Source organism: Strongylocentrotus purpuratus, unplaced genomic scaffold (assembly GCF_000002235.5).
Source record: "Strongylocentrotus purpuratus isolate Spur 01 unplaced genomic scaffold, Spur_5.0 spur5_scaffold_5, whole genome shotgun sequence".
NCBI classification, from domain to species: Eukaryota; Metazoa; Echinodermata; class Echinoidea; order Camarodonta; family Strongylocentrotidae; genus Strongylocentrotus; species Strongylocentrotus purpuratus.
In genome coordinates this window covers 19,624,084-19,637,460 of record NW_022145611.1, presented here as the reverse complement: position 1 = coordinate 19,637,460, position 13,377 = coordinate 19,624,084, and the positions used below count along the sequence as shown (strand labels likewise).

The 13,377-nt window shown below is 38.5% G+C and overlaps 1 protein-coding gene across 1 annotated transcript; it reads right to left on the bottom strand.

Annotated features, from left to right (window-relative positions):
- Positions 1-2,197: 2,197 nt before the first annotated feature.
- Positions 2,198-9,539, bottom strand: LOC579434 (enhancer of rudimentary homolog). The gene is made up of 4 exons (XM_030998356.1): positions 9,114-9,539; positions 6,360-6,447; positions 4,106-4,226; positions 2,198-3,042 (listed from the first exon to the last, which is right to left on the bottom strand). The coding sequence occupies exons 1-4, from the start codon at positions 9,114-9,116 to the stop codon at positions 2,949-2,951; spliced, it is 306 nt and encodes a 101-aa protein (XP_030854216.1). The 5' UTR covers positions 9,117-9,539; the 3' UTR covers positions 2,198-2,948.
- Between the last annotated feature and the right edge of the window lie 3,838 nt (positions 9,540-13,377).

Genomic DNA, 13,377 nt, shown 5'->3' with positions numbered 1-13,377 from the left:
CCTTACTTACAAGAAATAAAAGCATGTTAACTAACTTTTAAAAAGTTGCCCCAAAGTTGTCAACAAGTGACTTGCGACTGTAAAATAATGAAAGCAGAGGGCGCACGACCAGAGTAGACACGATTCAACATACACTTCCTAAAGACATTTGATGACTCCTTCCTTGAAACAAAAGTGAGCACAATTTTTTTTTATCTCAGGCAAACAAAATACTGTCTAAGATGCAAACTCCCCCAGAAAAAAAAAACTCACCTTGTTAATACTTACATAATAACTAATACAAATCTTGTGAGTATCTGTCACATACCATTTTGTCCTAAACTGGTACTTAAAATTTACAGAAGTGGTTCATGTGGGATAAATGATAAAAATAAAAGCATTTCAAACTTACACTTCTAAGTATATTGACATTTTGATGATTCTACATATTCAATTATCTTTTGTTTCAGAAAAACTTAATATCTTTAAAAATATTTTAAATTACAAAAATACTTTTTAGATAGATTTCAGGTTAGCCACTCGAACACGTAGTTGAAGTAGAAGGGCAATTGAAAACTTATTCCACTACAAGTACCTTTTTAGGTTGTATTTTCATAATTTATGACTTATCATGCACTGAAAGTACATAGAGAGAAAGTTTAAGCTCTGCATCATTACAGTCAATGCCTAACACCATCATGAATTTCCATAAAATTGGAAGCGCGATGGCTCAGTTAGTGGTCTAGTAACTGGGAGGTCCTGGGTTCGAAACAAAGTTGATGCCCTAGTGATCTTTGGTCAGGCATTAATCCTCATTACCAAGTCCCACAGAGTCCCCTGGATGCTTACAAACATATTCATGTACATGGTTTCTTAGTAGGTAGTCGGGTAAAACAATCATCCAATCATCATAAAAACATTTTTGATAGATTTCAAACAGTATACATGTATTTGGTTAGTGTAAGATTCAACTTACAATACTCTATCTGACATAATAGTGATAAAAAAATGCAATAGTACAATGATAAAAACAATTATTTCTGGTTATTTTGAGGAAAAATAAATCCTAAAAATAATTACAGTTAAAGGTGATCCTGCTAATACTCTAAACAAATGTATTTCACATGTAAAACCTCTCATTTGCACACAAACACTTTAGGACACTGGTACAACATTGTATTGATATTGCTTTAGAAAAGCATGGCTTAAAGATTGGAGAGAGCATTCAGTTTGGGTTGGGAGGAGAATTCATAACTAGAAATTCTTCCCCAGCAGTGGATCTTTATCATTTTTTAATATAATATTTTTGAAGATCGGCTCAGTAGTACTGTCAATTTAGCTTGCTTGAACAACCTTGGGTTTCAGTCACACAACTAATTTGAAGAGAAAGTGGCAAACAGAAATTCTGATGAGTTGTTAGGACCCAGCCAAATATAAACAACCCATATGTACTGAAAGCTTCCTGGATAACCACTTTGCCAGAAAAACACAACTTCCATTTGCACATTTGAAAATGTGTAATGCATTGGTCAGGAAAAGTTGCTTGGTGTCTCCATCTGTCTTCAGTCATTCTTTGAATGTTATGTTCATGAATTTCTAACACAATCATTTGGTAGATCAACCTTTCTTTTGTAGTTTTGAACATGCAATGGAATTTTCATTTGATCCTGGAAAATTATTTTTCGAAATTACCAGTACACAGTACAATTACTTTTTAAGCCTTAAAGGTAATACAAAGCTTTGGTATGGGGCCATGAATTTGGTTCAAATGAACATATTTGAAGCATATGCGATCCTACAATATACAGTGATCGTTGTCGTGGTTGAAATTGAGTCTAAAGTTGTGAAATTGTAAATAATAAACACTTTATGCTGTTAGCTCCCTCTCAATGGCTTAATTAAGCCATAAAACAATGTTTCTTGACTAAACTTGACCGATTGGCTATTTCCGTTTGGAAATTATATGTCACAACTACATATTCTGAGATTTGCATGGTCGCAGCTACAATTGTATGGGCATAAGCGCTATTTGAAATTTTTCAAAATTTACCGGGAGCACCGGTAAATTTTGATATTCAATTTTACTCAAAAGCAGAATTGTTTTAAGGGCTAAATTTTCTAGTGCTTGTACATCTACAGGGGCATCAAAATATATCAAAATTGTAGAGAATCACTATCCACCCAATTTTCAAAATTTCCCAAAACTTTGTATTACCTTAAAAAAAAAAGGAAAAAGATAGAAATCAACATCAATCTAGAAAATCAGAATGCTCTTACTTATGGATCCATTTTGCAGTATGGAAACTTACATTACAACACTAAAAAGCACAGTAACAACATAATTAATACTTTTCTATCTGTCCAAGTTCCGCTTTGGATTTAACAATAACAAAAGAAGAGAAAACAAAATTATCCCAATCCAGCAATTCCAAACACGCATATAATGAAAAAGTGGCATAAATTACAAGCAGCTTATTCTCCCTCCACCTAACAAGCATTTTTACTTTTCATAAACAGAAAAATGGTCTGATCATCTGATGGCATATCTAATTATCAACAAACAAATTCTTCAACAAGAAAAGTTGTCACCTAATTAGAAGTAAATCGTTATTCACTGGTCAGGTCTGATAATTGGTTCCTATGGATCAAGAAGCAACTTAATTCTTAACGTGCAAATAGCATAATCCCATCGCTCCCTCAAAAGAAGATGAAAAAATGTTTGTCGCAAAATGAAGCGAGAATAGTCAACTAAAATATTTCAATGGTTCATCCCATTGCTCACAATGATATTGGTAGAAAAATATAATTACACTGATGAGTGTGAAAAAAGATGATTACTCCAAGTTAAAGACTTCCTCTCAGATACGGCACAATATGATCTCAATCAACGTTTTTCCATCTTTTTTTTTGGCAATTTCTCATCAAAAGTTCAAAGTTCAAGTGTGATGTGTTGGACCTAGAGAGAGTCATCACTTGGCAGCTTGCTTTCTTAGTGTGAGATAGATTTTCTCCTTGATCCAATCCTTGTTCACAGGAACATACATGTTTGCAGTCGGTTGGAAGCTGGGGTGAAATAAGAACAAAGAAATACCACTACATCACTGACTAGTTATTATTGATGAAACCAAAGAATTATACCGGTACTAAATTAGTCTACAGAGAAATTTGATAAGTATGCACGGTTGAATAGAAGAAAGCAATTACATGTAGTCTGTTATGTAATTTACCCTGGGTAATGTAACTTGTACAAACAATGATACATGTATAAGGATCAAAGCCACACGTACATATATTTAATACAATACATCTTTGTAAAAATCTCTGGGTCATCCAATCGATTGTTACGACTGATATTAATGCAAATGGTTTACAGGTGTTGTAGAGAGCCATTGGCACTAACACCATTAGGCACGATATGAATCTGCACTTAGCCCAGGTGAGGTAGCCGAGTACAATTAACAAGGGAAACGCTCTCGGCGGTCTGGCCTGCCTTACGCAATCGATATGATGAAAAATTGAGGTTGGAACATTATTTATAGGCAGGGTTAGCTAGGGTGGCCCATTAGCAGGCCCCCCCCCCCCCCCCCCACCCCCCGAAAAAAAAAAAAAACACCTCTGAATATAATCAGCATTTTGAAGTGAATATTGGCTAAGAATCATCAGAACAATTATTTACTATAATTTGTACCAAGATTGATAACTTTAATGGAATATGATCGAAGAATAAAAATTGATTTATTAATTCTCATTCTACTGACCTAAAATGGCCTTTGCTCTAGATATTGTGACCTGGAATTTGCGTCATATGATTTGTGATACTTGAAAACCCTGAGTACAAGTTTCATGAAATTTGAACACACGCTTTTGAAATTATGCTAAAAATTCAAAATCTTGATGTTGATACCACAACAAAGTCTCAGTTTGCAGACCTTAAATTACCTTTGACCTTGACTTTGTCACCTAAAAGACTAATCACATGATTGATAACTTGATACTTGATAACCCCTATGTTCAAGTTTCATGGAATAGGAACAGGGGCGGATCCAGGAATTTCTTCCCGGGGGATAAGAGGACATATATATATATACATGTATATATATATATATTTGTTTGGTCCCAAACTCACATGAGGCAGCTCAGGTCTGTGAGGTTATCAATGAAGTCAAACAGCTCACTGATGTCATATGTGATGGATGGGCTGTTAGGATGCAACCTCTTCAGATGCTCCTCAAAGATCCGACAGATTCCTGAATTAGATATCAATTTTAGGGAAAAGGAAATGGAAAATGTGAGGTTTGACAATTTCATTTTCTGATACTGTAAATATTTGTGTTTTTTTGCTACTTCAAATGAATGTCATTTATAAATGTTTAAAAAAAAAAAAAATCCATTCTTTTATACGAAATGGTCCATTATCTGAATATGATTTTCTTTTCCTTTCTTATCTTTCTTTTTTTATTGAACAATTGAGATACATCATGTACAGATACGAATAAAACATGACAACAATTCAAATACAAGAATCTTTAAAAATGAGTTTCAAAGGTCAAAGAGAGTCTCAAAATTCATGTTATTTGCCATGAAAAGATGTCAGCAGTAATATTCAAACTCTGCAGGAAATATGACAAATGACGACTGGTTCCATTACATGTATGTGTCTGACATTAAAGATAAAGTTGAGTTCTGGTCATGCAATTGCATTGTGAAAGAAGCGTTATGGAATCCATCAGAAAAGCTTGATCATCTACCATATAAGTATTGGTGTATACTACAAGGTTCTGGCATTACAAAATCAATTTTTCGAAAAGTGCAGTGATTGTATGCTTGTTGTCGTCCTAGTTGAATATCTGCAATCAACTGTCTTATTGCTTGTTTGTTTTGTACTTTAATCTGTTAGATATTTATTTGTTTGACTATACATGTACATATTCATTGCCTTACTTCTTGCATTTGCAACGTTTTACATATTATTGTATAATTCACTGTATATTTATTGTTGTTTTTATGTTTGTGGACCCCTTTGAAAATCAGCTGTGCTGAAAGGGCCATCCACCCTATGAGAGGAAATGAATAAATAAATAAATAAATAAATAAATTGTAACCAGTAAGACAAAGCAACCTACATGCTCGTCTTGGGTAGTCAATGGGTCAACTATTGAGGAGAAAGTCAGTCATCTGCACCTAATACGGCGCAAGGCATGACCCCACAGATAACATCATTGGAACGGGTCTCCATACTTTCTACGCCCTCTCTGGTACTGGTGCATAATAGTGCATATACTGGTGGTTTCATCCCTACACTTATATCCCAACTGTGGAATACCTTCTGCATTCTGAAAATGTTACATGGCTCATCCATAATCATATTCACAAAATCAATGCTGCTGAAACTAGATAGGGCCCAATCACATCTTTTCAAACAGATATTAGGGGTGCCGAAGTCTGCTGCTGATGAGATAGTCTATCTGCTCACCAACCTCCTGCCAGTTTCCATGCAGATAGACCTCGGCAGGCTGTTGCTTCTAGGTCAACTGACCAAGCTTGACCACAGCGTTTTGAGTTAAGAACATTTTTAGAAGCCCTCAACACAGATACACCCATAATACTGGTTCTACAAGAGACAGTGATGAGAAAGAATGATCTTCCAGACCTCCATAGCCTCGTCTCAAACACCTCTGTACTCAACCTGGAAAAGGATAATCAAATACAAATACCTTGCAGTAAAACACCATACACTACAAGGAATCCGCTCTAAGTCCTCTATCAAGTTCTGGATAGATAACACTCCACCCTCTGCAAATCTCCTATATCTGAAGAACCCACCATCTCCTCCCATCCGAAGAGCCCTTATAGTGAGGGCCCACATACTCACATCCAAGTACTTGACACAATGCCGTCTCTTCACGCTTAAAAAACCCTATCTGTACATGCCCTCTTTGTAAAACTGACGATGAGACAGTGGAGCACTTTGTTGGACTCTGCTCCAATCTGGACCATCTCCATCAGGATTTTATCCGCAAAGTCAAGGAAGGCCTCGTTGATTATCCAATCTGTTCAAACTTGTATGATGATGATGACCCACAGCAATTTACCCCTGCTACTCTGTTAGTGTTACCCTTTCATCCATGCCTGCCATCCAAAATTCATAATAGCCTTCTTCTACCATCCCTCTTTTTTCTATACAAAATTTATGCCTGTCGTTCTAATGCTATCCAAAGCTCCTAACCGGTTAGATTTTTACACATTTACTTTATTTGGACTCCTGGAATCTCCAAAATAGTGGTGGGATCAACTGAGAAGAAAAGGTTCATTTAAAATAAATGGGCAATGATTCATGTTCCAGGGTTAAACTGAACTAAATCATTGAATTGAAACATTACCTTCCATACATTCTCTCACAGAATTGTAATCTGTGTATGTTCTCGTGTCTGATATCTCTCCCGGCTGAATCAACAGAATTGTGTGAGACTGCAGAAAAAAAAATGAAGACAAGAAAATAAACATGGTAAAATGAAGGGTCTATAGTGGGATGAAGAGGGAAAAAAAGTCTTCAGTATAATTTGTTGTGATATTAGAAATAGAATGACTAGACGAAAATCACATGTACATGAAGTGCGAGTCAGAAGGGAAAACATTAAGAATCGAACATCTCATACAAAAAATCTAATGCTTTAAATCATACTACATGTAGTTTTCATATGTAGATTTTCTCTAAAGAGAAATTTACTATTCTCTCACTTTATAATTTAATATTGTCTTAATATTTCCATAGTGCCTACAGCATACGATACCATCTGCCTTCAATTTGTGGCTAGAAAACCTGAATGGTCAAGGTTCTGAACAATCATGTGATAAATCATATCAAAATTTGGAGTGACTGCAAGATTTCCAGTCGGAAGAAAATCCAAATTGGCCGAGAAGGCGTGAATCGTGGCGATGTCAGACCAGTCATGTGAAATGTGATTGTCTACAATTTGAAGCTGAAATGTATACAATTTACCTGTAGTTTATTCCGACTAGAACTAAAAGGCTTCAATGCACATGAATTCTGATTATTAGACTATAATATTCAGAATCTCATTTTGAAAGACATTTGTTTGATTTTCAATATCTTCTTTGAAAATGGATCAAGTAGGATCATTTAGTGTGCGGTGAGCCTACAATGTAGCTTAGCTCATCTTAAAATTTGAGAGGATAATTTAACAGGATAATTTCAAAGGCCAACTGACACTGATTATTAAGATATTTTTATTAAGACAAATATAAATGTAACAATACAAAAGTTACCGGTAGTCATATAAACAAACTTACAAATACAAAGTAAGAATCAAGAAATTTAAAAAAGATGATATTTTGAGAATCAAATGTTTTTTATGCATACAGTAGGTCTCTAGACTGAAAATTCAGTCTCTTTCGTTCGTTAACCTCCGATTTGGGTAGGGTTAGGACCCTACCCAAATCAGTAATGAGAGGAGCCGACCTAGCCCGAATTTTCTGTCTCTTTCGTTCGTTAGCCTCTGATTTGGGTAGGGTAGGCTAAAGCGAGGAGCCGACCCTACCCAAATCAGAGGCTAGCGAACGAAAGAGACAGACAATTCAGACTTGAGCTGACCTAGACCGAAATTTCTGTCTCTTTCGTTCGTTAGCCTCTGATTTTGGTAGGATCGGGACTCAGGCGGTCGGCTAAAGAGAGGAGCCGACCCTACCCAAATCAGAGGCTTAACGAATGAAAGAGACAGAAATTTTGGTCTAGAGCTGACCCTACCCAAATCAGAGGTTAACGAACAAAAGAGACAGAATTTTCGGCCTGATTAGATCTAGATCTAGACTGAGAGTGAGACTGAGAAGTGAGAGTGAGAGTGAGATAGTGAGAGTGAGATAGCGAGAGTGAGATAGCGAGAGTGAGATGGCATCGACAGTCAGAATCTCAGTCAGATCTAGACTAGAGTCAGATCTAGACTAGTAGAGTCTAGATCTACTTCTACATCTACATCTAAGGTGGTACTGGACAGGACCAATTGGTATATACGTCCAGATTTCCGTGGCATCGCAAACTGTCAACAAACATCACAACTGATGCAAAGTTCAAAAAACAAAATAATAAGGTGCTCATAAAATGAGTGGGTTGTAGACATCATCTAATTTATAGATGAAGTAGAGCCACATTGACGCTCTATCCCGCCTGTGTACAGCTGGGCTGAGTGGTCATTCTGCATGTAGCTCCAAACTTTGGTATTGAAGGACTTGGCCGATGTTGACTCTTTGATGATGGTGGCTGGTAGTCGATTCCATTGCTGAATGGTACGAGGATAGAAGCTGTTCTTGTATGCTTCGGTCCTGGCAGAGTAGTTGATGTACTGGCTTGGTCTCTGACTACGGGTGACTGGTCTGTTGGGGTTGTTGGTGACTGGGATAAACTTCTCTGGGATGGTAATCGGGAGTTCATGAGAGTTGATCTTGAACAGCATGGTAAGACGTGCAACTGTCCTCCTATCTTGAAGTGAAGGCCACTTCAGCTCCTGCAGCATCTGGCTGACGCTAGCCGTACGCTGATAGTTCCCTTTCACAAAACGGGCAGCTTTCCTTTGCACTGATTCAAGGGCTGAAATGTGTTTCTGGAAGTAGGGATCCCATGCTGTACACGAATACTCCAAGATTGGCCGTACCAGGGAAGTATAAGCCTGCTGCTTGATCTTCTCAGGACACTTGTAAAGATTCCGTTGAAGGAAGTTGAGCGATTTCCGGGCTTTGCTTGTGACATTGTTGATATGTACACCCCAGTCCATCTTGGAAGAGAATTCCACGCCAAGGTATGGGTGATTGTCAACTTGCTGCAGATCAGCCCCTCTCATGCTGTATGTTGTCCCAATACTGCGACGTTTCTTGGTGATACGGAGTAGGGAGCACTTTGCAGGGTTGAATCTCATCTGCCAATCAAGGGACCATTTTGATAGGGTGTCAAGATCCTCTTGAAGAAGTGCAGCATCCTGTTCAGACTGGATTTCTCTGTAGATGAGGCAGTCATCTGCAAACAGTCTGATGGAGGACGAGATATTAGTAGTGATGTCATTAATGTACAGTATGAAGAGGAGTGGGCCTAACAATACTTATTTTACGCCTCAATTTATTCATACCATGGTGATTATGTAGTTGCCTTTACGTTAACTTAAAAGGTCTGGAAGACGATCAGAGGGCTCCAGTGCAGTGACAATCAACAAAATATAACACTGCATAGACGATCAGCAGGATCAGGCCACAAAATCCAAATCCGAATCCAATTCCAAATGTTTCGAATACCGTGCGGGATCAGACTCAGCGTGCAGAGCGAGTGGAGTTTTGTCGGGTGTGCAGGAACAAGCCGCGACTTCGTGAGATTCCTAGCAAAGACCTCTGTAATATTCTTGGTTAAACTGCGGATAAAAGCTGCAACTAAAACATAAACTAGAAATTGAGAGCTCAGGAATATGAAATCAGGTTCCGTGCTGTCTTTACAACAACAAAAACAACCGTATGGGCCTCACGCGTTACGCCTAGCCAAGCCTCGGTAAAAAAAACGTGTGCGTGTAAAGAAAGATGTGCTGTTATTAGAATGATCGACGTGCGTGATGTAGACCAGCTGCAAAAATATTTGATTGCTAATTTGATGGTCGATGGGTTGAACCCCCCCCCCCCCCTTAACCTTTTTGATATGTGTGTTTGGAGGACCCCCCCCCCCTTTTGTTTTTTGTTTTTAATTCAAAAATAATAATAATAATACAAAATATAACAAAAATATAAAAATTATAGTAATGGTGACCCAAAAATGTACTCTTACCCCCCCCCCCCCTCGCTTATTCAGCGGTTGGCTAAATCTAAGCGAAATTTTTAGGACCCCCCCCCCCCCCCCAAAAAAAAAAAAAAAAAAAAAAATCCTGCGTACGCGCCTGTACCCTTGTATATTATTTATTCGACCATTCATAAAAAAAATACAATACAGAATAAAACATGCAAAAATATTTAAAAAGTGGGCTAAAATTTAGAATAACCCTAAAAAGGGAAGTTCTTTGATAAAATGCTAAACATTTCTTAGATCTTTTGAATACATTTTCAAAATGAATGTTTCAGCTACTACAAGTGACCAAAGTGTCTATTTTATGGTTCTACTTTGGTTTGGGCATGTGCAGATCAAAGGTAAACTTGAAAAAATTACAAGGAAAAGGAAATCCCGATTAAATGACCTGAACATTAGGAGGGGAGAAGGGTGAGGGGTGGAACAAGCCAGTGGCGGATCCAGGGGGCCGCCCCCCCCCCCTGGCAAAAAAAAGGGGAAAGAAAACAACAACAAAAAAAGTGCTCATCTGACCGCGATTAAATGCCTTAGAACCCCTGAGCTTCCGGGGGCTCTGCCCCTTGGATTTTACCTAGGGCCCAAAGTCAGGCACCTGGATTCTCATCTGACGGTAATTTAATGCCTAAAACCCCTGAGCCTCCGGGGGCTCTGCCCCCTGGATTTCACTTAGGGCCCAAAATCAGGCACCTGGATGATCATCTGACGGTAATTTAATGTCTAAAAACCCTGAGCTCCCGGGGCTCTGCCCCCTGGATTTCACCTAGCGCCCAAAGTCAGGCACCTGGATGATCATCTGAAGGTAATTTAATGCCTAAAACCCCTGAGCTCCTGGGGTCTCGGCCCCATGGACATCATGCCAATTAGTGTCCTGCCAGTGTCACAAATAAGGTATAAAAATATGCTCATCTGACTGTAATTTATTGCCCAAAAGCTCTGAGCTTCCGGGGGCTCCGCCCCCTTGCCCCCAGGCCAATTCGTGATCTGCCAGTGTTACAAATAAGGTATACAAATATGGTCATCTGGCGATGATTTAATGTATAATACCCCTGCGCCTCTGGGGGCTCCGCCCCCTGGGGTGGTATTCTGAACATTGTTGTAAGTTTTGTGTTATCTTTTGTTGTATCTTCCAGAGATAACACAGCGCTAATATTGTTGTAAGTTGGTATTCTGAACATTGTTTTATCCCTGTGTTATCTCTTGAAGGACCGCCTCTATCTTATCTTTGACCATTGATGACACGCCCATTTTTATGGACCCTACCAATCAAAATCTATTTTATATAAGCATGATAAGTAGATCAACCAATAGGAATACTTTATGCCATATCTGAAGATGCGCCTAGCGCATACTAATCTTGGGCGTAATTAGTTATTTGAGCACTTATTACGCGCGTCATCATTATGCGCTGTTGAATGTGGATCATGAAGACAAATCACGCTTTCACTATATTGGTTAAGATGAGAGCATTAAAATAGTCCTATCCTAGCATGTAATATCTTAGAAAGTTCTCATCTGTGATGTTTCCGGTCAACACACAATCTTCTTCTAACTCGTCTATTGGCACGAAGTTGGTTCTGGGCAAAAAATATTGCCGCCATTATATCACCACGAAAGATACAACAACCCCCTACCTGTTGTAAATATTGTTGTAAATACCATGCAAGATAAGATAAGATAAAAGATACAACAACTTTCAGAATACCAATTATCTCGACATAATCTCCCGTGCGCATATGCAAATGAGAATTAAATGCCACTTTATTAATAATACGCACAATTACAAGCGCACCAAAGTATGAGCGCAGGCGCGGCCAATAAGATGAGAGAAAAGATACAACAAAAGATAACACAAAAGTTACAACAATGTTCAGAATACCAACTTTATCTTATCTTCAAAGATACAACAATATTAGAGATAACACAGGGTTTAGAATACCGCCCCAGGACCCAACACCAATTTGTGTCCTGCCAGTGTCACAAATAAGGTATAAAAATATGCTCATCTGACCGTAATGTATTGCCTAAAACCCCTGAGCTTCCGGGGGCTTCGCCCCCTGGACCCTACACCAATTTGTGTCTTGCCAGTGTCAAAAATTAATAAGGTATCAAAATATGCTCATCTGACAGTAATTAAATGCCTATACCTTCTGAGCTTCTGGGGGCTCCACTCTTGACCTCCGCCGAGAAACGTTCAGCGGGGCCTGCATGTAAGAGTGGGGTGATGGAGATTTGTTTTTTGTCTACCCCCTCCCCCCCCCCCCCCCAAACGTTTTTGCCACTGCCGGTGTCACCATTACGTACCAATATTTAGCTTGCATTATTTCAAATTTGGGCCCCCCCCCCTTAAGAAATCCTGGATCCGCGCCTGGGACAAGCACCCGCCCTTATACTAGGCCCCGGCCCCCCACTCAGGGGTCGGAATGACCGCATGCGTGTTGCCAAAGGGGTACTTTTCGTGCGACGAAGTCCGGCCCGAGAATTGTAAAAAAAAAAAAAGGGTGTATTTGACTTTTCACCCGGAGATTTCTTTAAAAAGGGGTGTTTTTTCTTTTTTTTTTCTCTCATCTCTTTGGACTCCTGAGAAATTATTCCAAATTTAGGGGGGGGTACATTGAGCATTTTTCCTGATTTAGGGGGGTCTCCAAGGCAGGAAAAGCCCGCGAAAAGCCTGCAAAAGGGGGTTTCGGAAAATGTTGGCAGTCCTCAGATAGGGGGCCGTGCTTTCAAAAAGAGGGAACGAGCATATGCGTACCCTAAATAACACTAATTGGTGGCGGGGGGGGGGGGTACTAGGCAAACCAAACGGTACAAGTTTTTTGGGAAGGAAAAGGGGTATCGGGGCGCATCCACTACCGGATCCGATAAATATTATTAAGAGAGACATAAGATTGAATAAATCTTATATTAAAGGGAATAAATCTAACCTTAATAGCCAACAACTCTAGAAGAAAGCAGGACCAACAAAAAAAACGGAACCAAGGAAAACAGAAAATGATATCTAATTATTTGTATACAAGAAAAGTGGGCGGGTTGGATTGTGACTACTTTACCGACAGATTTGTAATTTGAGATTCGCATAGCTCTAGTGATCTCATAATTATATCGAACATTCATACTATATTTTGTTCGAATTATTTCAACATTTTGTTTCTCTTATTTTTCTGCTTTTATACAAATGAACTTATTACAAGGGTTGGATTGCCCTTTTATGTATACCAGATGATGATCTGAATATCAAACAAAATAAAGTGTATTTTATCAATTAGGCCTACCAGTAAATAATAACCTGCGTAACGGTGGATAAAAAATATGACGATTTGGGAAAGATTTTCCTTTCATTTTCATTTTTAAAGTTCGGCACGGAAACACTTACTTTAGCCAACAATGGCTGTTCTTCTGCAAGTCCGTGCTTTAACATAATGCGTACTAATTATGTATACATAAGAAAATACAATACAAAAAAAATACTTATAATGAAATACTTATTTTCGCCTCCCTCATAATCTACATGCTCAATAGACTGCTCTTATTTATTCAAGGGAATCTACAATTTACAAGCTTAGCTTTTT

Bases quoted from the DNA above. Each gene is read 5' to 3' on its own strand.
- LOC579434 (XM_030998356.1), bottom strand. The intron at 4,227-6,359 runs GTAATGTTTCAA...TATCTAATTCAG, and splicing joins TGTGAGAGAATGTATGGAAG to GAATCTGTCGGATCTTTGAG. The intron at 3,043-4,105 runs GTGAGTTTGGGA...ATTTCACCCCAG, and splicing joins ACAGACCTGAGCTGCCTCAT to CTTCCAACCGACTGCAAACA.